Source organism: Coregonus lavaretus, assembly GCF_964263955.1.
Source record: "Coregonus lavaretus genome assembly, chromosome: 14".
In the NCBI taxonomy this organism is placed as follows: domain Eukaryota; kingdom Metazoa; phylum Chordata; class Actinopteri; order Salmoniformes; family Salmonidae; genus Coregonus; species Coregonus lavaretus.
Window position 1 is genome coordinate 30,967,265 of NC_140001.1, and position 27,880 is coordinate 30,995,144.

The 27,880-nt window shown below is 43.9% G+C and overlaps 1 protein-coding gene across 1 annotated transcript; it reads left to right on the forward strand.

Annotated features, from left to right (window-relative positions):
• Window positions 1–1,893: 1,893 nt before the first annotated feature.
• LOC311141556 (synaptic vesicle glycoprotein 2C-like) lies at window positions 1,894–27,731 on the forward strand (the record flags this gene model as incomplete). Its single annotated transcript, XM_084176918.1, has 12 exons — window positions 1,894–2,500; window positions 15,916–16,096; window positions 17,902–18,053; window positions 22,889–23,022; window positions 23,771–23,860; window positions 24,487–24,597; window positions 24,718–24,806; window positions 25,300–25,464; window positions 25,761–25,894; window positions 26,117–26,323; window positions 27,238–27,397; window positions 27,548–27,731. The coding sequence occupies 12 exons, from the start codon at window positions 1,894–1,896 to the stop codon at window positions 27,729–27,731; spliced, it is 2,214 nt and encodes a 737-aa protein (XP_084033044.1).
• Between the last annotated feature and the right edge of the window lie 149 nt (window positions 27,732–27,880).

The window sequence follows — 27,880 nt, forward strand, 5'->3', positions numbered from 1 at the left end:
GTGGGGTTGAGAGAGACTGGTTTCCATATTAAATCCCTGAAGATGGTTATTTAACTAAACCTAACCTGAGTATCCTCTGTAATACAGCTCAGCGATGTTCATCAAACTAAGGTTCTCTGCAAAAAAAGCATCCCAATAACGACAACGACAAAGCAGTAACACACAGAACCCTGCTACTAGTCACAATGATGAATAACACAGGCAATAGGGGAGTCAATTGTACTGAAAAATGAACAGTACATATAAAAGGAGTGTTGGTCTTAACCGCAGAAGCCAGCCAATGAGACAGAAAGGATTAGCAGAGTCACCTTGAATCAGCAGTGTCATTTTGCCCAGTAAAATTGTATTATGGGAGCTGGAGCCTGGGCGGTGATTTGTGGCCTCCTGACAGAGCTTCAGTGTTCATTAGGCCCTGTGGAGAGCAGCTCAGAGACACACTGGACGGACACAGAGACACACACACACACACACACACACACACACTTGTTAATCAAAAATACGAAAAAATATACAATTTCAGCATTTATAATTTTACAAAATAAGGACACACCTCTCAGTCCACCAGAATCAGAGCCTTCTTCCATTGGATAATTTAGTAAATCCTTGCTTGACAGTTCCCAATTAACTTTTTTCTTCCCTCCAATCGGCAATGTATATTTTATGCAGCTGTATTATGAAAGAGTGCAGCCAGGGCGATTAAGTAAATCCGTGATATACTGTAGGTCTTGGTTTACACTTTGATCATTCACAATAAATCACTGCAGGGTTATGTTGGGGTCACATTCCTGCTAACCTAATGTAGCAGGCGTAAAAGAAACGCCTGAGCGGAAATTCTTTATTTCTGATCCTGATGAGAGGGGAGGTTCTCTTCTGCACTATTCAACCAATCCAGTAAATGTGGAGGAGGAGTTAAGATGGAGTGTCGCCTTGTTAAAGTCCAAAAGCGTAAGTCGCGTCACAGGCTCTTTTTTCCATTCGGTTGTTTCCACCCTGCTGAGGGTGCCCTCTTGCCAACCCAGGCCTCCTCTGACTGGGAGGGTTTCCCCCTGTCCATTGTGTGTGTGTGTGTCCTAATTCATGTGTATGAAATCAGTGACCATGCCAAATCAATTTCCTTCGAACACACAGTGTGTGTGTGCGTGTGTGTGTACATTATGCTGGTGACACAGAGGCCATTTGCCTTCAGTGTTTCCCATGGATCCTCCTCATGCATGGATTTAAGGATGACACTACGGTTCTGCTTGGGTCACCACACCTGTTCTTATATACTAGCGCTTTATTTAAAGACAAATAGATTTTGTCCAGAACCTTGTTAATTAGCTTCTTCTCCAAGAGAATGATCATGAGCACATTTCCTGTCTCTGTTTAAGGCCTGAGACTGAAGGAGACTCATGAAATGTAGAACAGGGTAGCTCTCCTGGAAATGTAATATACTTTGTGAATATAAATTGTGTAATACGGCCAAAGCCATTTTCTTTACATCACTCAAGCAAATGTTTAAAAGGAAAAGGAGCAGGCATGCAGGACAGCGAGCGAATGTTTAAGAGAGTTTGGTGTCTGTGCTGTTTTTCTGCAATACCTGTTTGTCTGGTTATGAATGCAGCTGTGGAAACTATCTGAGTTATTCACCTTATCTGACTGGAACCTCTCTCTCTCTCTTTCGCTCTTTCTCTCCCACCCCCTCTCTCTTTCTTCCACAGCTTGACCAATGAACACCACAGCTAGTGAGGGTAACTTCCTGTGGTGACTGCAGACTTCAGGGTTTTCCCTGTTGCATCTCCAGACCCACCACTCTGCTCTGCTCCCAAACCTCTCTGCCGGATTCCATCCATCCCCCTCCGCCCCCTTCCTACCCCCCTGTACTCCCACCCCTGAACCTCCATCAGAGCTAAAATGGACGACAGCTACGAAAACAGGACTTCCTTAGTGAAGGGGGCCAAGGACATCGCCAAGGAGGCCAAGCGGCACGCTGTGAAAAACGTCAACAAGGTCGTGGACAGCGCCACAGACGAGTACTCCCAGCGCAAATACAGCCGTTTCGAGGACGAGGTGGACGAGGGGGATGACTTTTACCGTAACCCTCCCAGGCAGGACGGAGGCTACAATGACAACGACCAGGCCAGTGACGCCAGCGACGCCACAGAGGGCCATGATGATGAAGATGAGATCTACGAAGGGGAGTACCAGGGAATCCCAGCGGCCGAAGACAGGAGGGCCAGGGAGGGGCAGGTGGCTCTGGGGCAGCCCGTCACAGACAGCCTGAAAGACCGTAAGGAGCTGGAGCAGGAGAGGCAGGCGGACCAGGAGGAACTGGCCCAGCAGTATGAGCTGATCATCCAGGAGTGTGGCCACGGCAGGTTCCAGTGGCAGCTGTTCCTGGTGCTGGGCCTGGCCCTCATGTCGGACGGGGTGGAGGTGTTCGTGGTGGGGTTCGTTCTGCCCAGCGCCGAGACGGACATGTGTGCTCTGGGTGGCTCCAACTCCAGATCTGGATGGCTAGGTAAGCGGTTAGGGGTGTGTGTGCGTGTGTTTAAAACAGTAGTGCTTAGCAGTTTCTGTAAGCTTCTGTAAAATCACAACAGGATTAAATTACTGTTGTCCACAGAGTACAGTGTAACGGTACGTTGGTTTCTGTGTCTGTGTTGAGGGACTAGTTTTCCCAATGTGTTCACTTGGAGTCACAATAGTCCAGATGGCTGCAGATCTGTAATCCATCACTACCAAGTCTGACATGACACATGTGTCCAGGGGCTGCCTGTGTTAATGTCACACATGGAATCAGTCAGCCGCCAACCCCCTGCACAGTGAGACATGGCACTACTACTTTCACTGCTCCATGCTCTGCTTCCCCTTATTAATGTCCCTCTCTCTCTCTCTCTCTCTCTCTCTCTCTCTCTCTCTCTCTCTCTCTCTCTCTCTCTCTCTCTCTCTCTCTCTCTCTCTCTCTCTCTCTCTCTCTCTCTCTCTCTCTCTCTCTCTCTCTCTCTCTCTCTCTCTCTCTCTCTCTCTCTCTCTCTCTCTCTCTCTCTCTCTCTCTCTCTCTCTCTCTCTCTCTCTCTCTCTCTCTCCTCTCCTCTCATCTCCTCTCCTGATGAGGTGACCCAGGCTGAATGTGAGTTTGTCTGTGTGAGTGTATGTGTATTGTGGAGTTACTTTGACCTTGTTGGAGTCCAATTGGGCTTTTCCAGGATAATTATACTTAATTACAGCCAACAAACAGTGAAGTATGAACTTTACAGGTGCCATGGCAATGCTGTATCCATTCGACATTAAAAACACTACAAGTAACTTAACTGCTGTTGTGTTGTTGAGTTGAGCTCAGTTGTCCAAGTATAGGTGATCATCATCAGATGTGTTTCTTTTTATTTCGTTTTGTCATTTTTATTTTTCAGAGCGGGGTTACAGCTACAAAAACATTACAATAAATGCATACAAAGATAACCCCAACCCATTTCTCCCCTCAGTCCTCCCTCCCACCCGGAAACCATGATTTTCTGTGAAATATTTACATTTTATTCATTTAGCAGACGCTCTTATCCAGAGCGACTTACAGTTAGTGAGTGCATACATTATTAATTTTTCATACTGTGGGAATCGAACCCACAACCCTGGCATTGCAAGCGCCATGCTCTACCAACTGAGCTACATATCTGTGCATTTTGTAAAAAAAACAACACAGGTGTCAGTGCTTTGATGGTTAGTTAGTTCAACCTGAGCTGACTTAGTTTCCATGCAGACCCATCGCAGGGAAACATTAATAACATCCCAGAGACTGATGCTTTATTCTGATTAAATTACAGAATAAAATTAGGACCTAACAGGATCCCACAGGAATCTTAACTGCTTCATGGGAACGAGAGAGGAATGAGAGGGTCATGATGGGAGGAGAGGATAGAGAGAACAGTGAGGAAAAAGAGAAGGATAAAGGGGAGAGGCAAGGAAGGGCAGAGAGTGACGAGAGAGTGACGAGAGAGTGACGAGAGAGTGAAGAGAGAGTGAAGAGAGAGTGAAGAGCGAGTGAAGAGAGAGTGACGAGAGAGTGAAGAGAGAGTGACGAGAGAGTGAAGAGAGAGTGACGAGAGAGTGAAGAGAGAGTGACGAGAGAGTGACGAGAGAGTGACGAGAGAGTGAAGAGAGAGTGACGAGAGAGTGACGAGAGAGTGACGAGAGAGTGACGAGAGAGTGACGAGAGAGTGACGAGAGAGTGAAGAGAGAGTGACGAGAGAGTGACGAGAGAGTGACGAGAGAGTGAAGAGAGAGTCACGAGAGAGTGAAGAGAGAGTGAAGAAATAAATATACAGTACCAGTCAAAAGTTTGGACACACCTACTCATTCAAGGGTTTTTCTTTATTTTTACTATTTTCTACATTGTACATATGGAATCATGTAGTAACCAAAAAAGTGTTAAACAACTCAAAAAATATTTTAGATTTTAGATTCTTCAAAGTAGCCACCCTTTGCCTTGATGACAGCTTTGCACACTCTTGGCATTCTCTCAGCAAACTTCACCTGGAATGCTTTTCCAACAGTCTTGAAGGAGTTCCCACATATGCTGAGCACTTGTTGGCTGCTTTTCCTTCACTCTGCGGTCCAACTCATCCCAAACCATCTCAATTGGGTTGAGGTTGGGTGATTGTGGAGGCCAGGTCATCTGATGCAGCACTACATCACTCTCCTTCTTGGTCAAATAGCCCTTACACAGCCTGGAGTAATGATCTGGCGCCGACGAAGATGGCGGCCTCGCGACTAGCTCTTAGGAAACTTTGCAGTATTTTGTTTTTTTATGCATTATTTTTTACATTATTAGCTTAGAAAGTGTTTTGCATCATTACATACAGCCGGGAAAAGCTATTGGATATCAGAGCAGCGGTAACTCCCCAGCATTACGACCAGGAATGCGACTTTCCCGAAGCAAATCCTTTGTTTGCTCTCCCCAGGGCAACTGAACTGATTCCAGCGGCTGACCCAAAACATCGCCGGCGGAGGAGAGGCACTCGGAGCGGCCTGCTGGTCCGACTTAGGAGGCGTGCACACCACCCACCGCTTCCAAGTATTCTACTCGCTAATGTTCAATCTTTGGTTAACAAAGTTGACGAACTACGGGCAAGGATTTCTTTCCAGAGAGACATCAAGGCCTGTAACATACTCTGTTTCATGGAAACATGGCTCTCTTGGGATATTCTGTCAGAATCGGTCCAGCCAGATGGGTTCTCAGTTCATCGCGCAGACAGGAATAAATATCTCTCCGGGAAGCAGAAGGGCGGAGGTGTGTGTTTCATGATTTCATGATTCATGACTTGTGGTGTAATTGTAGTAACATAGAGGAACTCGAGTCCTTCTGTTCAACCGACCTAGAATATCTCACAATCAAATGCTCCCAAGATAATTTTCTTCGGTTATAGTCACGGCCGTGTATATCCCCCCTCAAGCCGATACCACGACGGCCCTCAAAGAACTTAACTGGACCTTATGCCAACTGGAAAGCTGAAATCCTGAGGCTGCATTTATTGTAGCCGGGGATTTTAACAAAGCAAATTTGAGGACTAGGCTGCCGAAGACCATTGCTATTCAAACTTCCGGAATGGTTATAAGGCCCTCCCCCGCCCTCCTTTCGGCAAATCTGACCACGACTCCATTTTGCTTCTCCCTTCCTATAGGCAGAAACTCAAACAGGAAGTACCCGTGCTAAGGACTATTCAACGCTGGTCTGACCAATCTGAAAATAATTTTGACATATACACTGAAACAGTGACTGAGTTTATCAGGAAGTGTATAAGTGATGTTGTGCCCACTGTGACTATTAAAACCTACCCTATCCAGAAACCGTGGATAGGCGGCAGCATTCGTGCAAATCTGAAAGCGCGAACCACCGCATTCAACCATGGCAAGGTGACTGGAAATATGGCAGAATACAAACAGTGTAGCTACTCACTCCGCAAGGCAATTCAACAGGCAAAACATCAGTATAGAGACAAAGTGGAGTCGCAATTCAACGGCTCAGACACAAGACGTATGTGGCAGTCACGGACTACAAAAAGATAACCAGCCACGTCGCAGAGACAGACATCTCGCTTCCAGACAAGCTAAACACCTTCTTCGCCCGCTTTGAGGATAACACAGTGCCACTGACGAGGCCCACTACCAAGGACGGTGGCCTCTCCTTCTCCATGGCCGACGTGATTAAGACATTTAAGCATGTTAACCCCCTCAAGGCTGCTGGCCTGAGAGCATGCGCAGACCAGCTGGCTGGTGTGTTCATGGACATATTCAATCTCTCCCATTTCCAGTCTGCTGTTCCCAAATGCTTCAAGAGGGCCACCATTGTTCCTGTACCCAAGAAAGCAAAGGTAACTGAACTAAATGACTATCGCCCTGTAGCACTCACCTCTGTCATCATGAAGTGCTTTGAGAGACTAGTCAAGGATCATATCACCTCTACCTTACCTGTCACCCTAGACCCACTTCAATTTGCTTACCGCCCCAATAGATCCACAGACGATGCAATTGCCATCACACTGCACACTGCCCTGTCCCATCTGGACAACAGGAATACCTATGTAAGAATGCTGTTCATTGACTATAGCTCTGACTATAGCATTCAACACCATAGTACCCTCCAAGCTCATCATTAAGCTCGAGGCCCTGGGTCTGAACCCCGCCCTGTGCAACTGGGTCCTGGACTTCCTGACGGGCCACCCCAGGTGGTGAAGGTTGGAAACAACATCTCCACTTCGCTGATCCTCAACACTGGGGCCCCACAAGGGTGCGTGCTCAGCCCCCTCCTGTACTCCCTGTTCACCCATGACTGCGTGGCCAAGCACGCCTCCAACTCAATCATCAAGTTTGCAGACGACACAACAGTAGTAGGCTTGATTACCAACAATGACGAGACCGCCTACAGGGAGGAGGTGAGGGCTCTGGGAGTGTGGTGCCAGGAAAATAACCTCTCACTCAACATCAACAAAACAAAGGAGATGGTCGTGGACTTCAGGAAACAGCAGAGGGTGCACCCCCCTATCCACATCGACGGGACCGCAGTGGAGCTTCAAGTTCCTTGGCATACACATCACCGACAAACTGAAATGGTCCACCCACACAGACAGTGTGGTGAAGAAGGTGCAACAGAGCCTCTTCAAACTCAGGAGGCTGAAGAAATTTGGCTTATCACCTAAAACCCTCACAAACTTTTACAGATGCACAATTGAGAGCATCCTGTCGGGCTGTATCACCGCCTGGTAGGGCAACTGCACCGCCCACAACCGCAGGGCTCTCCAGAGGGTGGTGCGGTCTGCCAAACACATTACCGGGGGCAAACTACCCGCCCTCCAAGACACATACAGCACCCGATGTCACAGGAAGGCCAAAAAGATAATCAAGGACATCAACCACCCGAGCCACTGCATGTTCACCCCGCTATCATCCAGAAGGCGAGGTCAGTACAGTTGCATCAAAGCTGGACCGAGAGAATGAAACACAGCTTCTATCTCAAGTTCATCAGACTGTTAAATAGCTATCACTAGCACATTAGAGGCTGCTGCTGCCTGTTGAAATCACTGGCCACTTTAAGAAATGGAACACTAGTCACTTTAATAATGTTTACATATTTACATTTACATTTTAGTCATTTAGCAGACGCTCTTATCCAGAGCGACTTACAGTTAGTGAGTGCATACATTTTTCATACTGGCCCCCCGTGGGAAACGAACCCACAACCCTGGCGTTGCAAGCGCCATGCTCTACCAACTGAGCTACATTTCTATAATATTCTATAATATTCTATAATATTATTCTGTATCTTAGTCCATGCCGCTCTGTCATTGCTTGTCCATATATGTATATATTCTTAAATCCCATTCCTTACTTTTTTTGTGTGTATTGGGTATATGTTGTGAAATTGTTAGATATTCCTGCACTGTCGGAGCTAGAAGCACAAGCATTTTGCTGCACCCGCTATACCATCTGCTAAACACGTGTATGTGACAAATAAAATTTGATTTGATTTGATTTGGAGGTGTGTTGGGTCATTGTCCTGTTGAAAAACAAATGATAGTCCTACTAAGCGCAAACCAGATGGGATGGCATATCGCTGCAGAATGCTGTGGTAGCCATGCTGGTTAAGTGTGCCTTGAATTCTAAATATATCACTGACAGTGTCACCAGCAAAGCACCATCACACCTCCTCCTCCATGCTTCACGGTGGGAACCACACATGCAGAGATCATCCGTTTAGCTACTCTGCTTCTCACAAAGACACGGCGGTCGAAACCAAAAATCTCAAATTTGGACTCATCAGACCAAAGGACAGATTTCTACCGGTCTAATGTCCATTGCTCGTGTTTCTTGGCCCAAGCAAGTCTCTTCTTATTATTGGTGTCCTTTAGTAGTGGTTTCTTTGCAGCAATTCGACCATGAAGGCCTGATTCACGCAGTCTCCTCTGAACAGTTGATGTTGAGATGTGTCTGTTACTTGAACTCTGTGAAGCATTTATTTGGGCTGCAATTTCTGAGGCTGGTAACTCTAATGAACTTAACCTCTACAGCAGAGGTAAGTCTGGGTCTCCCTTTCCTGTGGCGGTCCTCATGAGCGCCAGTTTCATCATAGCGCTTGATGGTTTTTGCGACTGCACTTGAAGAAACGTTCAAAGTTCTTGAAATGTTCTGGATTGACTGACCTTCATGTCTTAAAGTAATGATGGACTGTCGTTTCTCGTTTCGTTTCTCTTTGAGCAGTTATTGCCATAATATGGACTTGGTCTTTTGCCAAATAGGGCTATATTCTGTATACCAACCCTACCTTGTCACAACACAACTGATTGGCTCAAACGCATTAAGAAGGAAAGAAATTCCACAAATGAACTTTTAACAAGGCACACCTGTTAATTGAAATGCATTCCAGGTGACTACCTCATGAAGCTGGTTGAGAGAATGCCAAGAGTATGCAACGCTGTCATTAAGGTAAAGGGTGGCTACTTTGAAGAATCTCAAATAAATCTCAAATAAAACACTTTTGTGGTTACTACATGATTCCATATGTGTTATTTCATAGTTTTGATGTCTTCACTATTATTCTACAATGTAGAAAATAAAGAAAAACCCTGGAATGAGTAGGTGTGTCCAAACTTTGACTGATACTGTATGTGGGAAGAGAAGGGGAGAGGGATAGATGAGATGAAGGGAGGAAAAGGACTGATTAGTAATGATATAGCAGAGGGAGTGGAGGGGGATGTAGGAGGAGAGGGAGCAGAGAGGGAGAGCAAGATGGAAGGAAAGACTTATCTTCTCAGACTCAACAGACAAAGAAAGTACCTCACCCTATCACTTTCCACTTCCTCTGTTGTCTTACTTTTCTCTTTCTGTAACTCTCTTTCCCTTTCCATTCTCAGTCTCTCTCCCTTTTGTTCTCCCTCCTCTTTTTTGTCTCCTTCATTCTCTCTTTACATCTCTCCCTCCATCCTCCTTTCTACCACTTTCTTCCTTCCTCCCCTCCCCTCCCTATCCCTCTCTCTCTCTCTCTTCCTCCCTCCCCCTGTCTCTCTCTCTGTCTATGGTAGCCAGCTGGCAGGCTGTGAGTATCTGCGTGGTACAGGCCAGGGGCAGCTGAGCATGGCTAAACTGCAGTGAGATCGCAGTGCCACTGCAGAGATTACACTACTCACTGCTACCGCAGTGTTGTAGAGTGCTGTGGGGTGGGAGAGCGTGTAAGTGTGTGTAGTGTGTCTGTGTGTGTAGTGTGTGTGTGTGTGGGGGGGGGCGCTCTTATCGAGCACTCATTGTATCAAAATACTTCACGCCTATCTGTTCATTACCCTTAATGCAAGGGAGCTTAGAAGCATTACTTAGCTGAAAGAGTCATTCCATTGTGCTTGCACCCCTGGCCCCAAGATAAGTATACTTTCATAAAGATTTCATTGAAATCTTTGCTACCCCCACCAACCAAAAATATGACAAAGAGACCCAATCTTTTTTCTGCAGAGGTGGTGGTTTCCTTACAGCAAAAGCGGGGGCATGAATCCCATCAAGCCTGACCTGATGTAGTACAAATGTGATTACACGTTGCTCAGTGTAAAGGAGCTGAACAGAAGAGAGGAGAGGAGGGGAAAGGAAAGAAGAAGAAAGATATAGGAAAGAAGATAGGAAAGGAGAGGAGAGGAGGACACAAGCAGAGCAAGAAGAGCAGGGAGAGATCAGCACAGTGGGAAAGAAAGCGGAGAAGAAATAAAAGAAGATCAGAAGAGAGGAGAAAAGAGAGGAGAGGTAAAGAGAGAGTATGAAAACAGTAAAAATAAATAAATACAGGGAATCGACACACCGTTGTTTACAGTGACAGAGTTTGCTCCAGACAGGCATGCCGTACGCCCCTATATGCAGTATGAATAAAACAGGGCAAGCGTTTTGTTTGGCGCTGAAACAGTTTGCCCCTCTAAGAGTGAAGAGCATCAAAGCGTGAAATCGGAAAAGAGACCATGATGCAGCTGAGTGCTCTCACTACTCTTAGGGGGCTCCTCAGGATCTGACAGCACAAAAAACACCACCACCACGCCCCCCTCTCTCTCTCTCTCTCTCTCTCTCTCTCTCTCTCTCTCTCTCTCTCTCTCTCTTCACTTCCTCTCACACACTCTTTCTCTGAACTCCCTTTCCTCTCTCTTTCTTTCTCTTTCTTTATCTCTCACTCTCTTATTCTTCACTCCTTTCATATTTTTCCGAACTTCTCTCCCTCGTTCTCCTCTCACTATCCTAATTTTCTCTGCCCTTTTCTATTTGCTTATATCCTTCTCCTTCTCTATTTGCTATTTTCTCCTCCCCTTTACTATTCTTATTTTATTATCTCTCTCTTTTTGCCCTTCATTGTCAAGTTTACAAGATCTCAGGAGCTGCTGAATCATGATACTTAACTGGGTGTATGTGTGTGTTCTGCCGCGCTGTTCAGCTCCAGCACCTCTACCTTTATGGTTTGTGTCGTGGTGTGTGTCTGACTGTTTGCTGAATATTTCGGTGTTTTGGAGATGTGTTTTGACATATCTATGCTTTGGGACAGTTGTGTCTGAGAATTCTGATGCAGGGTGTTTTTTATGGGACGATGTAGAGTTTCATTGCCATGCAGTTAACCAGTCCCAATAAAAATACAGTATATTCGCTTCACTTTTGGGACCAGCAGCATCCCACCCTGCATCCCACTGCTGGCTAGCCTCAGAAGCTAAGCAGGGTTGGTCCTGGTCAGTCCCTGGATGGGAGACCAGATGTTGCTGAAAGTGGTGTTGGAGGGCCAATTGGAGGCACTCTTTCCTCTGGTCTAAAAAACATATCCCAGAGTAGTGTGTCTGTTTTGCTGTCAAAGATTCAGCCTCGTTGCACCCTGTTGAGAAAACACAATCACCCAGACAGTCATGTTGTTTCAGAGAGACCCTCTTCTATCACCACCTCCTGCTTGGCCACAGATCACCTCATCATCACAACTCTCCTCTCTCACAGCTTCTCAACCCTCCAGGGAATAGAAACACACTTTCACCCTGCCATTCCCCAGCTGTTCTACCAATCTCTCCCTCCACCAGCCTTCTGGGCCATAGCCTATAGAACTAGACGTTTTACACGTGAATAGACTCGGACACCCAGGCTTTGCTCACATGGTTTCTATACGGAAGGTGAGGTGAAAGCCTGTGACAGAGGATAACATGAAATGACTTGACCCTCTGTTGGCCTGCAGCTTTGAATGAAGCTGCATTCACACACAGCCAAGCTAAATCAACACAACAACAACTATCAGCGGTTGATAGTGCAGGAGCCCCCCCTACCCCCCATCTCTCTCCAATGTCCCCTCTCTCTCGCATCCCATCCAGTGAATCAGCCATGACAGGACAGGGAGTGGCTACAGATAATGGGGAGCACTGAGCCACTCTGACAAACGGGCTGTCTGTCTCTAGGCTGGCCTTAACTGAAGGGTGAATGTCTATTTGGCCATATCTATTCCTGTATGTCATTTAGACTAGCAGTACTGTATGTATTTAGTAACCATGTGTAATATGTGTAGAATGAACATTTCTATATGCACTAGTATTATACTCCTTAGAAAGTGCTCTGTCAACTGCTGATCCCTTCTGCAGAACAGTTTGAGCAGCCTAATAATTGCTTGGGTTCTACGGGAGCAAACTAACGCCTAGCAAAGTGCCTGGTCATAAAAAGAGGAGCAGGGGGAGTGGGACTATAGTCTGTAGACTAGAAGCTGCACAGTTAAAGAGAAATATATTGTCTGAAGTCATACAGCTTTTATGGGTACTTGTGTGGCTGAATAGCATATAGAGGATGCTAGCATATAAATATAGGTTTTGCAGAATCAGTACAGCACTCAACCATGTGTAGCTGGCTAAATGCTTCTAGACAGTTGGTGAATGGGACGCTAGAGTATTTCAACCTAGTGATACTGTAGATGTCTTTCCCCCCGTGATTCACATGAGTTCCTGGCGCCAGCGCTGAGATAATCACACCCTCAGATGCTGTGCAGTAAAACACACAGCAATCAATACATGAATGAGGTAATTGGACATCCTCTAGGGGCTATTAGACAGTATGATCATGGTTCAACTGTTTCACTGTTTTATAAGATATCTATAAGGCTCCTCTCCATCATTTTGAGCCAGAAGGGTTATTTGCGGGGGAAAGGGTTCTTCCTAGAACCATAAAGAGTTCCCTTATGGGTAGGGCTGGGAATTGCTAGGGACCTCATCATACAATATTATCACGATACTTAGGTGCCGACATGATATGAATTGCGATTCTCACAATTCTAGAAGTATTACGATTAGATACCATGATTTTATTGAAAATTGATGTTCCAAACATATTGCATATATGTCTGCTGCAGAGAGACAAGAGAGAGCATGAGAAAATGAGTTTTGATCAGTCATGGAGTAAAAGTGCTGAAAACATGTTGGCTCACTATTAAAGAAGATGGAGAACAAGCTATATGATACAGGTACAGCCGACTAGCGCTAGCTAACGCTAACTAGCAAAAAATAAATGTACATATTTATAAATTTTTTACAAATCAATACTTAGTCAAAGTATCAATATTATATCGTCCAAAAAACAATAAGCGATATGTAACTGTATAGATTTTTTGATTCTGTAATGGCTGGCTTCAGGGCTGTTTCAAGATGGCCGAATGGCTTGCTGACTGTCCCCAAATCCTAATCTCAACCATTAGATCATAAGAAATTACCTCAGATCAGTGACTACGGCAAAGTGTGAATGACCCCAGTTTGACCCCTGCAGTAAGAGAGTTAAGTCAGATCCCCATCTATCCACAACAGTGGGGAGATGAGACCTGAATTAAGTCATAAAACAAATGAGGTGTATCTTGCTATACCCTGAATTGAAATGATTTGGACCAGACATCATCGCCTCAGGCTAAATTGTATCACACCATGTGTAATCAGAATATGGCCTAATCTATCTGCAATCTGTTGTTTATTGTCATAGCGACTGACATCTAGAATACAAATGACAGTGCTATTGTAATGAGAGAGCTATCCTTTTGACTCCATTTTCTGTTTACTCGTCGGTTTCTTATGAAAAATTAAGTATTTAGATGGTGTCTGAGTCCTCTTAAGGAATCATGTTTGACGAAAAAGCATCTTTATACCAGTCTCTTGACCAGGTTTTCACAGCATTCATTCTATCAATGCATGAAATAATTAAATCCTAGAAAGATTCAAAATGGATTTGTAGGCCATACCAGGACTATGGCTAAAGGTGGGTACTGTGAAGACTTGAGAAGATGAATATCTTCCTTAGATTAGAGAAGAGCAGGGTACAGTAACAGTACTTTGGCATTAATAATAGAGAACAATGTCTCACAGTGTTCCAGTCAATGACCAAGATCATGATCATCAGTGGGTGAAATCGATGCTGTTTTGTTGGAAGATTGATTCCTCTCCAGATGAGAGAGATTAAAGGGGAGCAGAGATAATGTCACCCTGTACAATGCCTTCAGAAAGTATTCACACCCCTTGACTTTTTACACATTTTGTTGTGTTACAGCATGAATTTAAAATGGATTAAATTGAGATTTTGTGTCACTGATCTAAACAATATACCCCATAATGTCAAAGTGGAATTATGTATTTAGAAATGTTTACAAATTAATAAAAAATGAAAAGCGGAAATGTCTTGAGTCAATAAGTATTCAACCCTTTTGTTATGGCAAGCCTAAATAAGTGGTCCTCTGTAGCTCAGCTGGTAGAGCACAGCGCTTGTAACGCCAAGGTAGTGGGTTCGATCCCCGGGACCACCCATACACAAAAATGTATGCACGCATGACTGTAAGTCGCTTTGGATAAAAGCGTCTGCTAAATGGCATATTATATTATTATTATTATTATTATAAGTTCAGGAGTAAAAATGAGCTTAACATGTCACATAATAAGTTGCATGGACTCACTCTGTGTGCAATAATAGTGTTTAACCTCTTAAGGATCTGACCTTTTTTTCAATTTTCACCTAAAATGACATACCCAAATCTAACTGCCTGTAGCTCAGGACCAAGGATATGCATATTCTTGATACCATTTGAAAGGAAACACTTTGAAGTTTGTGGAAATGTGAAATAAATGTAGGAGAATATAACACATTAGATCTGGTAAAAGATAATACAAAAACAAATGTGTTATTTTTTACATCATCTTTGAAATGCAAGAGAAAAGCTACAATATAATATTGCAGTTTAGGCGCAATTTAGATTTTGGCCACATTCTTCATCCCATTGATTCATGTTACACTAGTGGGTCCAGGTCTATTCCATTCTGTATTTACTCATCACATCACAGTGGGAGTGAGAATGGGCTGTGTTTTACGGTAGGGACTTCATCCCATAAATCTTAGTTATATTGTATAACTCCTTATCATTCTGACACGTAACAGGAATGTAATAGTTCTTGGTGAATGTAAGAGTTCTTGGTGAAACTATGTATGAAGTGTTCCCTTGGGATGTGCAAATAATTAAACACAAACTGAAAGAAAAGTGGAATCTACAGTATAATTTGGGTTATGGTTGGGGCAGCAAGGCAAGAGAGATACTTTGTTATTCCTGCATGAGATATGGTTTTAACAGTCAAAAGATGACATGATAGAGCAGGATTTATCAAGTTGTTATTCTACCAAGCCATCTCCACTCTCAGGAGAAGTGGAATTTATTATACAACACAGAGTCATTCAACAGATTTGGTGATTACATTTTCCTATTGATGAACGATCATCGGCACTAATGGGCCTTCATGCTGCTCCATACTTTACTGTGACAATCTTATACCCTTTACTTTAGCAGCTAGAGCCCACGGAGTGGCCATCAATCCTAATGGTTGAGTCCCAAATGGCACCCTGTTCCATAGATAGTGCACTACTTTTGACCAGAGCCGTAAGGGCCCTGGTCAAAAGTAGTGCACTAGAAAGGGAATAAGGTGCCATTTAGGAAGCACAAAATGTCTCCTGGCAGCAATGTGACGTCAGTTAGAGAGGGACTAGAGGTGATTATGACATTGCATATTAAAATAGCATGGGATATATATAAAATAAATGTACCAGTAATGTCCACTGTGTTCTGCTGAAGATGATGTGAATCTACCATTAAGATTAGCTTTAAGAGTTATCCACCAGTAAACAACTCTTATCTACACAGTCAAATTCACACAGTATTTGTTGATTTGTTTGAAGGGCCGAAGACAATTGGTTTGATAATTGCTTTGTGCTGTGAAATAGATATGGTTTAAATCTAAAGTCTCTCTCTGTCTCTTTATCTCTCTCTTTATCTCTCTCTCTCTCTCTCTCTCTCTCTCTCTCTCTCTCTCTCTCTCTCTCTCTCTCTCTCTCTCTCTCTCTCTCTCTCTCTCTCTCTCTCTCTCTCTCTCTCTCTCTCTCTCTCTGCAGGCAGTATTGTGTACCTGGGAATGATGGTGGGGGCGTTCTTCTGGGGGGGCATGTCGGACAAGGTGGGCCGCAGACAGTGTCTGCTCATCTGCATGTGTGTGAACGGCTTCTTCGCCTTCCTGTCCTCCTTCGTTCAGGGTTACGGCATCTTCCTGCTCTGCCGCGTGATCGCAGGCTTCGGGTGAGTTTGTCTGACTGGGGTTACAATGGCAAGCAACATCAATGTGTTATTTTTCTTAAAGAATGGGGTACTGAATTATCATAATAATCCACACTAAACAAACAATTAGAAAAGCGAATTCCAAATTATACTGGAGATTAAAACATTTATTGTGAGTTGTGACATGAACAAGAGACTAATGACACTTGACTCAGTTTGGTCCAATTTACATAGCTAGCTACAACCATGATGAATCCTTTCAACTTCTTCATCAAATGGCCCTGCAGTTCTATGTCGTTAACTCCTTCATTCCCATAGAGACTGCTTTTCACAGTAGATAGTCATGAATTCATTATCTTTTGTTGTAAATAATCTCTTTTGGTTTCTTGAATGAATATCCAGTTGTAGACCCCTCTGTTAACATAGACTAACTCTGATATTTCACCCACGTAAACCCTAAAGGTTTTACTCACTCCTATCTATATCCAAAATAATAATAATGTGTGACTAGTAGTGAATGTGTCAATCACTCTCCTGTCAGTATGGCAGTATGCACCTAACATCCATCATGAAAGTATTTAGTTTAGACCAACTAGGCTATATCAGTGATAACAGGGGATTTAATATAGGGGATGTGAGTATTTTGTAAACATGTCTGTGCATCTTCTACTTGGAGTGGATTAATGCTTTTAACATTGCTGGTAAAATGCTTTACAAGTCTCAAAAACAAAACAATTAGCCGAAAATAATTCCTCTCATTCGTCAAATTCATTTTAAAACAAAGAAAAAGTGCACAAGAATTATAAAAGCAATATCTCAACAAACAACCTTCAGTCCTTTCTTTCAGTCTTGCACTCTCTGATTCTGGTGTCTCATTCAATCAGAGGTTTCCCCTGGCTTGACAAATCCTAGGGATGTTTCCTTAGCCATCACCATCGTCATGCCACACTGGCTTTTGGTCTGCATTTAGTGAAAGGCTCTGTGACAAATGATTGTCTGAAATGTGCTACTGGGGCAGTTAAAGGCAGCTTTATGATGGACAAGTGACATTTTATTTGGAAACTACTGTACTAGCCCCATACAACCTTCCTGATCTCGTGAGCTTACTTTCTATTTCGCTACACAATGAAAGGAAACCAAAGCGCAGCAGTCAGGATAGTGGATCAGGCTACTACTTTACAGCCCCATTTCTGAATGTCCATATTGTTATTCACTGGCTGCATGGCCTCTAGCCTCACATGTCTAGGAATGTAAGAATAGAACATTGATTTATAGAGAGAAATCATTGGAGGGGTGTAACGGTCCCTGTCAAGAGCTAATTTACTAATTGCATCCCGCCCCTCTCCCCAGAGGGACTCAATGTAATTGAAAAGGCTTGCCAGCCAAACTGCCTTCTGTTGGAGTCATGGAGGACTGGCTCCAAGCCTAATGGTTAACTGGAAAGCCAAGGAAATGCCCTTTTGGCAAAGTTGGCTTATTTTGAGGAACATTGTTACAGTATTTGTTTCTATTGTCTACTTTTACAGTAGTAAAAACTGTTCCAGCTGCGTCACATCTGAAAAATACAAAAGGTTCCTCAGAGAAAATAGAGGCGCCACTAAATCTTTTTTTTAAATAACAAAATAACAACCGTTTTTTTGTTGTTGCAGCAATGTACTATAGTTATAGTTAATTTACATGGGTCAAATAATTTGTAGGTGTTAAGAAAATGTTACCTTCCGCAGAATCCGTGTGGCTCTACTCGTTGTCCTATGGCATGTCATCTTCTGGTGCATTGCGCCACCAAGTAATCAAGCAACTCATTGTCCTGTCCTTGTCTCCTTCAGAACAGGGGGAGTTGTACCCATAGTCTTCTCCTTATTTGCGGAGGTGCTGTCCAGAGAGAAGAGAGGGGAGCACCTGAGCTGGCTCTGCATGTTCTGGATGATTGGAGAGATCTATGCTTCAGCCATGGCCTGGGCCATTATACCACACTACGGTGAGTAGTACACTGTAATACCACACTACATTGAGTAGTACACTGTAATACCACACTACATTGAGTAGTACACTGTAATACCACACTACATTGAGTAGTCCACTGTAATACCACACTACATTGAGTAGTACACTGTTATACCACACTACATTGAGTAGTACACTGTAATACCACACTACATTGAGTAGTACACTGTTATACCACACTACATTGAGTAGTACACTGTAATACCACACTACATTGAGTAGTACACTGTTATACCACACTACATTGAGTAGTACACTGTAATACCACACTACATTGAGTAGTACACTGTAATACCACACTACATTGAGTAGTACACTGTAATACCACACTACATTGAGTAGTACACTGTAATACCACACTACTGCACTACGGTGAATCACCAGGACTAGTTATAATAATAATAATATGCCATTTAGCAGACTCACACAGACAGAATGAACACATCATAGGCATTTTAGTAACAAAACCTTCTTGGTTAGATGGTTATGATGCCCCTGAATGTGGTAGAATTGTTTGACATTGTATAGTTTGCAAAGTAAAAAAAAATCTACAAATGGGACACAAATGTTAAAACTTACTGCACAAATCCAGGTTGGCAGAGTATAACCAGCGGATGTGAACGTTTAGCTGTAACCGTGGGTGAAGGTGCCAGTTTGCCCTGCTGGCACATGAACTAATGTAATCTAAGTGGCTGCAGACTGGGAGAGGGACAGTTTAAGTGATTAATGTAGGCCTGGAAACCATGGGGATACACACACAGGCACACATAGGGATATTTAAAGGATGAAGTCGTGCCAGTGGGAGATAGAAGGCTGTGATTTACGACTGCTACACTGGAAACAAGCTGCACTCATCAATAAAGAAAAGAAGGGAAAGGCTTGAAAATGTTATTTCCTCTCTCTCTTCCTCACACTATATACATCTCTCTCTACACCCGTCTCTCTCTCTGAGCCTATTTCTCTCTGTTCATCTTCTCTTTCCCTCTCACTCTTATTTCTGTCCCTCTCTTTCCTCCCCCTCTTTCGCTGTCTCCCAATGTCTCTTCCAACCACCTCTTACTGTCCCTCCCTCTCCCTCCTCTCCTTCTCTCTGTCTGGGAATGTTCTTCTTGATCAAGCATAATTAGGTTTTTCTTCTTGCTCCAACTTAATGGGACAAAGCTGCAGCTAACCATGATTTATGGTGGAGTGGTGTTTTAGTCCAGCCCTGGGTGACGTCAGTGAGGGGCTTCTGAAAAGGCAGCATGGAGGATATTTCACTGTGCCGGCCGCGCTGAGCCACTGAAACGCCTGTTTGTACAAATACTGACTGCACTGTAGATATTGAAGGCAATGATACGTGAAACAGTGGGGGTTCATTTAAGATTTCAGATCATTGAGCTGCTTTTAGGAAAATCCACTGTTTCTCTCTATTGTGCAGCGTCTATAGAGGAGGGCTACACACACACAAACACACACACACACACACACACACACAATCTGATAAACCTAGCGAGTCTCACTGAGAAAGCTCTGCTGTCAGGTCTGCAGATATCTCTTTGAAGGCATGGTAGTAAACCCACTCTGCTCTCATTCTTCCTGACACACACTCTCTCTTTCCTCTCTCACTCTACCTCTCTCCATATCCCCTCTCTTTCTATGCTTTATCTCCCTCCCCTTTATCTCCCCCCCTCTCTCCCTCCCCCTCTCTCTCAGCGTGCCTTGCATACTCCAGCACTTTTGGATGGTTTTTATGTTCTCTCAAACTGCCGCAGTGCCCGCCAACAGCGATATGGCCGAGGAGCCTGAGGAGTAGTCTTTTGTCTAATACAGAAACAGATAATGATGGATTACCACACATCTACCACCTCATTGGTGTTTAATACTCCATTAAAGCTCTTTATACACCTCCTCATTTGTCTTCAACACTCTGCAGCTCCTAATGTCTTCTAAAGCCCCATGACAAAGACACAGATGGAGACCCCAGAAGCCTGAAACCTGAATCAGCCTGCAGAGATCTCTGTCATACTGCAGCCTTTAGTTACACAACTAGTGCTCTGGTAGGAGGTAGACATTGTCTGTGTCCTAAATGGCACCCTATTCCCTTTAGTGCACTACTTTTGACCAGAGCCCTATGGGGGCTCCCTACAGGTCCTGGTCAAAGGTAGTGCACTAGGAAATAGAGGGGATGAAGACAATCTCACTCTGTATCAACTTCAACATATTCTATGATATAACACCTTTATAATATGGAAGTTATAATCACATGACCTTGTTATTACATGCCATGACTGTTAATATGAACCACACCTTTTACTTATGGTAAATTACATAATGCTGTGGGAATGCATGAAAGTTGCTATGAACTGTTATGGCTTGTTATGACAGGTTCATATTGACATCCATATGAAGGCAATGCACTTAATCAACATTTTGGATAGAAAATTGTCTTGAAAAAGACTGCAGTGTGCCTCCTGCAGATGTTTTTCAGGTTCACTTTCTTCAGCCAATGGAGACAGACAGAGGGAACAGCAAGGAGGCATTCTTTGATTTCCCATTAAGGAGGGAGAGTTTGAAGACAGAGCGAGAGAGCTACACACTCCTGTTGTTCCCAGCTGTTACACTTTCCCTCATTCCTAGTTCCTTTAAGAGCTGCCTCCTCATGATTGCGGTCAGTCGATTCGTTTTCATGCTGATATTTGGAATCTCTCTCTCTCTCTCTCTCTCTCTCTCTCTCTCTCTCTCTCTCTCTCTCTCACACTGCATCCATACACTTAGTCAATTATGTACATAATCCCATAATGACAGCCTTTCTTCCTGCTTTGAACATAGTTGGCTTGATTTCCACAGTGGTTGATAAGCGGTGGTATCAATCTGCCATTAGATTAATTTCTAGCAGTAATTTCCTTGCAATAACATTAACATCCCACCCACCTCCTCACTTCCCACTCCTGTTGATGGATAATGGTGTTATTCCCTCAAATCGTGTTCAAACGGAAAAGGCATGATCCAGAGGAAGAGACATGGGAGGTCACGACTAACATGACAAACACCCCTCTTCTCCCTCCTTCCCCAAATAGGAACAGGGAACATAAGCACACACACACATTGCATTAACCCTCTTACACCAACGTACACCCACACACAGAAGGTTTTCAGTAAGAATATACCTCCTCATTGTTTTGGATTCACCCTGTTACTGTAGTTCTCAGCTACAGTGTTCATAGTGTACATACCGCATGTGGATTTGTGTTAATTCTGCTTCTATTACGTTGTCTGTATATCCTGCTTATCGTCTGAATATCCTGTTTATCGTCTGTCTGTATATCCTGCTTATCGTCTGTCTGTATATCCTGCTTATCGTCTGTCTGTATATCCTGTTTATCATCTGTCTGTATATCCTGCTTATCATCTGTCTGTATATCATGCTTATCGTCTGTCTGTATATCCTGCTTATCGTCTGTATATCCTGCTTATCGTCTGTCTGTATATCCTGTTTATCATCTGTCTGTATATCATGCTTATCGTCTGTCTGTATATCCTGCTTATCGTCTGTATATCCTGCTTATCGTCTGTATATCCTGCTTATCGTCTGTATATCCTGTTTATTGTGGCAGCACCATTTCACCGAGTCAAATTCCAAATTCCTGTACATACAAATGTATTTGGCGAATAAAGGTGATTCTGAAAAGATTTTGACTTTCTCGATGTTCCATCACATTTTCAGTAAGATCCATTAAAGTGGGCAACAATTTATATATTTATAAACCATTTCACAGAATGTATGAAACATACATTTAAGGGTTTGAAGGGTTCTACTCTGCCTAAGGGAAAGCACCATGAAATTACAGTGCTGTACATGGGTAGTTCAGTGTTGAGGCTAAGATTATTTACATGGCTGTGTACTATTACAATGATTGAGGATAGATATAGTTGAAGGCTTTAGCAGCCGTTTCCAGCTCGAGGACATAATTAGTCCGGCACGTTCCTCTCCAATGGCGAAGGTGCATAAAGATGGAGGAATTCAGAGATTACATTGTTTTTACCACAGAGTTCTTAAACTACGGTGCACAACATGGTCCAATGTGTCAGTAAATTAGCACAATCTTGTTTTTAGTTTTTTCAAATTGCCGCCGTCTTGGAGCTAGAATTGGGATCATGTATACTGTGATAATGCCGATACAAAAAAAGAGTAACGAAGAGCAATGTACAATACGGCGAATATAGCAAACGAGGCATTTGTGGTAAGTACATGGGGACCGCCATCTTTATGCTCCTTCGCTATTGAATAGTCCAGAAAATGACTGTGCTGAGATGTGTCATTTAGAGAGGGGAAATGGAAATTGGTTGTGTGTGTGCGTGCGTGTGTTTATGTATGTGAGAATACGTGTGTGTATGCGTGTGTGTGTTGCTGCTATGAAGATTAATGGGACATAGTCTCTACCTGTGGGATGAGATCAGGTACAACATGATTTAAATGTCCTTTCCTTCCCTTTTCTTTGTGTGTTGCACTTCCCTCTGTGTGTGGTCTTCTGGAATGAACACCATATAAATTGTGCAAATAGAACAGATGTCACATCACCCAGGGAAGCAACAATCAGTTGACCACAAGTAACTTAAAAGACCCACTCCTGTGACATTTCTGAACTACTATGAATGGAGACCGAAAACAAGCTAAATACTGTATGAATTGAAAAATCTAAGCTCCCTCTCTTGAGAATATGACCATTATGTAAAATACGCTGATGTGTTCTCTTGTGTCTGATTGTTTGATGATGTATTGTGTGTGATTGGTTGCTGATGGGTTATCTTGTGTGTGATTGGTTGCAGGCTGGAGTTTCAGTATGGGTTCTGCCTACCAGTTCCACAGTTGGAGGGTGTTTGTGGTCGTCTGCGCCCTGCCCTGCGTCTGTGCTGTCGTGGCTCTCACCTTCATGCCCGAGAGCCCCAGGTTTTACTTAGAGGTAAAGTAAAGCATTATGGGAAATTGGGTTTTAGGGAGAATGTCTGCCACTCACAGGCTATGTCAGTGTATGTGGGCATGCATGGCCAGCTTTTCAATTAAATAGTTCCAGTTCTGAACAGTATAGGCAACTAATAGAATGTAGACCAATCCCAGATAGGCATATAGCCTAGTTAATCAGTTATTTAAGTCTGATGATAGTGCAAGGATTGGTTATCATTAGCCTAGGGCCCTATAGCATCTCTTTCCTCAGAAAACCATTGAACAGAGTGCATTATCCTAGGTTACTATCATGTTTAAGCGTGTTTGTGACAGGGGGTGCTGAAGAGTATTTATTTATAATAATGTGGGCCTGTGTCCACCCAGGCCCACACATGCCTATGCCCCTGGTTTGTGAAAGTTGGAAATGCTTTGTTCTTCAACAGAAAGGTCTATGTGGCAAACAGTGAGTCAGCCTATAGCTTCAGCAGCAGAGGCCTGGGCTACACATTGCACCCCATTTCGCATGTTTTGTCTGCGATGGCAAATAATAAGCTAATAATAAGCTAAAGGTCCATGACAGTATGCTACGCCTGTTACTGTAGGATAATAACCCTTTGAAGTAAAATGAGTCATCTTTGTCGTGACTCCTGTCATCTCAGCCCATCTCAGCCCATCTCCTCCTGTGTGAGCATGGCTGTCACGGAGGAGCGCTCCCGGTTCTCTCTCCATTAATCCCGTTAATTCCCCCCCGTTTCTCCTCCTGTCAGGTGGGGAAGCACGACGAGGCTTGGATGATCCTCAAACAGATCCATGACACCAACATGCGAGCGCGTGGGCAGCCGGAGAAAGTCTTCACCGTGAGTATTTTCCTGCCTCGGCTCATGCTTTCTCCTCACAGTAAAAAACTAATCGGTTTATAACCGCCAGCGCTGCGACATGTTTAAATCTGTGCGGAGGATCATATCTGTGATATGAAAAGGTTTTGTAAGGTATTTTGTGTCGTTCAAATACCCGATGCCCGAGGCGCGCCTGGAAACAGCACCCCAGTCAATCCACATTTAGAGCTTTACATTTGGAGTCAGATTTCCTGTCTCTGAAAGTGAACTAAAGCCCTTGCAAACCTCATGATATAACTAGCCTATATTTTCAGATGCAGGTTTTTGCTGCTAATGCAATAGCATAAGGGCTCAATAAATCTTGCATTGCAAAACTTGCCTATCAATTTGCCTAGCTTACCTTTTTCCATGGGAAAATCTAATTGCAATGCAGAATAGATGTGGATACTGTAAGAGAACCAGGTAAATTCCAATTCCTCAAGGTGCTTCCAGGGTCCAATGAATGGATGATACACCACAGGCACAGACCACCTTCCAGTTACATTTCTCCACCAGCAGTAGCCTACAAGAAAGAAACAGCATAAACATTACTTTTGATGTAATTATGTTTTTATTAAAAACTCAATTTCCCATAATTCCCATCCCAGGTGAACAGAATCAAGATCCCCAAGCATCTGGATGAGTTGGTGGAGATGAAATCAGAGTCGGGGAACCCAGTCTCCAAGGCCCTCTTCAGGTCCAAGACAGAGCTATGTGGGGTGGGTTCTCTCTGCCTCTCCTTCTGTTGGCTCGCTAGATGGTCATGATAGAAGTGGCAATATCCTGCACTGCACTCTCACAAATCATTATTGATGTGTCTCTCTTGTTTCTCCACACAGATATGGGTTAACTTTATGAAGTGTTTCGACTACCCTCTGAAAGAAAGCACTATCAAGCTAGCTATTGTGTGGTTTACGCTGTCATTTGGGTAAGCTTTTCATTGTAATGTTATAGGCTCCCACTCCCTCCCTCTCTCCTGATAGAAAGTTCTGGTTCTGCATTTAGAGATGTAGGAGTCAGAATAGGCTAACTTCCTTCGTCAGGAAATGGCATAGACTTTTGCGCTTGCAGCCACATTGCATTTCTGTCAGCTGTCCAATGCGGTAGCAGAGGTAGCAGCTCCCTGCTCTCAGGAGAACTACTGAATCAATATACTTTCATTGGCCTCTCCTCTGTGTGACAGGATGGGAATTCAAGCAGCCTGAGAAGAAAAAAAACCACTCCTGGAAACCCAACAGAAACGTTGTATTCTACCCCTATAGTTCCAATACATTTCAACTGTCTCCAATGTATAAACATCTATTTCTTTCCATTTGTTAACTGATATCCACTAAAGTGACTCCTTACGCCAAATTCCCTGTGGTATGTACATAAACTAACCTTTATGTTTGTGACGCCACTGTGTGTGTCTGTGGATGCAGGTACTACGGCCTGTCTGTGTGGTTCCCTGACGTCATCAAGCACCTCCAGGCAGATGACTACGCCTCCAAGGTGAAGATCCACAGCAACGAACGCATCGAGGACTTCACCTTCAATTTCACCCTGGAGAACCAGATCCACACCAATGGGGTCTTCATCAATGACAGGTAGGAAAGAAGGAGAAAACGCTTCCACATTAATGATGGACAAGCAGTTATAACTGCATCCTCAATGAAAATGGGACTTGTGGACTAAAATGGAGTATGGATGAAAATGTGAAATTACTATGGCGCTTTTATATTCATCTGGCATGTTGATTTATCTGCATTGTCTCTGTCAGCTATGAGATGAATAAACGTTGAATACAGAATAGCCAAGGATTTCTCTGTAAAATGAATTTGACATGTAGGCATTAGTAACTAACCAAGTCCACACATACACTTTCCTCTGTTGATCCTTCCAGATTTGTTAATATGAAGTTGAAGTCCATCACCTTCATTGACTCAACTTTCCGTAACTGCTACTTTGACGACGTGACGTCGGTGGGATCCTACTTCCGGAACTGTACCTTCTTCGAGGTGTTCTTCTACAACACTGGTAAGACAGACAAACAGAACCAGAAAGAGAACAAGAGCATTTCTGGGCCAACGTGAAGAATCTAGATGGATCTTTGTCAGGCTTGACCTCTTCTCCTTTCTTTTGTACTTCCTTTTTTGTAAGGATATAGTGTCGATGGGCTGAAACATTTTCTCTAGGTATTGTCCTTTCTCAGCTATAGTCCTGTCTCAGTCATGCCTATATCCCTGTTTGTGATGGCAGACATCGATGACTCCAAACTGATAGACGGCACAGAGGTGATCAACAGTACGTTCCACCACAACAAGACGGGCTGTCAGATGACGTTTGACGACGACTACAGCGCCTACTGGGTCTACTTCATCAATTTCCTGGGAACTCTGGCTGTTCTACCTGGCAACATCGTCTCGGCACTGCTCATGGATAAAATCGGACGCCTTTCCATGTTAGGTATGTACGGGGATGTCACGTTGTATACTGATAGAAGACAGGCACAGGAATACGTAATGTTTTTTTTATTATTCAACCCAACATATGGTACATCATGGAAAACGACGTGGACGAAGCCCAAAACAAACACATATATATATATATATATATATATAACACAGGGATGTAACCCAAACAAAAGAGCGATGTGTAAACCTTTAAATAATACACGGGACGAGACCTGTAATAACAAGTGCACTATTATTCGGCATGTAAACTGTAATACAATGTACTCACGAGACCAATGGACATGGGACAATAATAGACAAGGACAATGGGGAACAGAGGGCACATATATACACATACTAATCAGGGGGAATGGGAACCAGGTGTGCGTAATGAGACAAGACAGTTCGGGGTTGGTGGTAATGAACCAGGTCAGTGACGCCTAGAAGGCCGGTGACGTAGACCTCCGGAGCTGGTGAATGGAATGAGCAGCAGTACCAGGGGGATCCATGACAGGGGATAGTTTGTATAGTCCTTTCTGAGGGCTACCTTTGTTATGAGCACGACTGTAGTAGGGTGTTCAAATAAAAAAGTGTGTGTGTGTGTGTGTGTGTGTGTGTGTGTGTGTGTGTGTGTGTGTGTGTGTGTGTGCCTGCGTCTGTGTGTGTGTGTGTGTCTGCGTTTGTGTGTGTGTATGTGTGTGTGTGTGTGTGTATGTGTGTGTGTGTGTCTGTGTTTGTGTGTGTGTGTGTGTGTGTGTGTGTGTGTGTGTGTGTGTGTGTGTGTGTGCGTGCCTGCGTCTGTGTGTGTCTGCGTTTGTGTGTGTGTATGTGTGTGTGTGTGTGTGTGTGTGTGTGTGTGTGCCTGCGTCTGTGTGTGTGTGTGTGTGTGTGTGTGTGTGTGTGTGTGTATGTGTGTGTGTGGTAAAGGTGGCTCCATGGTTCTGTCAGGGATCAGTTGTTTCTTCCTGTGGTTCGGCACCAGTGAGTCGATGATGATCTTCATGCTGTGCCTTTACAACGGCCTGAGCATATCAGCCTGGAACTCACTGGACGTGGTCACCACAGAGTCCTTCCCTACAGACAGGAGGTATAGTTAGCAAGAAAATATAAATGATCCATTCCTATCTCCACACACAACAAGCATGAACAAATAAACAAACATACAAAACGCCTGTAAATCACTAAAATACATTCTAACCCCCCCCTCCCTCTGTCTCTCTCTCTCTCTCTGTCTCAGAGGGACGGGTTTTGGTTTCTGTAATGCTTTGTGTAAGCTGGCTGCAGTGTTGGGGAACATGATCTTTGGTTCTCTGGTTGGCATCACCAAGGGCATCCCCATCCTCCTGGCCTCATCTGTGCTGCTGTGTGGAGGCCTGGTGGGGCTCCGGCTGCCTGATACCAGGGCCAACGTCCTCATGTAGCCCCAGGAGGACCACCTGGCCTGGGGAAGACCTGGGCCAAACCTGGTGCAAAGGGTTTGCTTTAAACATGTCCTATGGATGTTTGAGATTTTATTACTTTATTGCCGCTTGTGGTCTCATAGGGGGTTCAATTGCATAACCCCCCACCC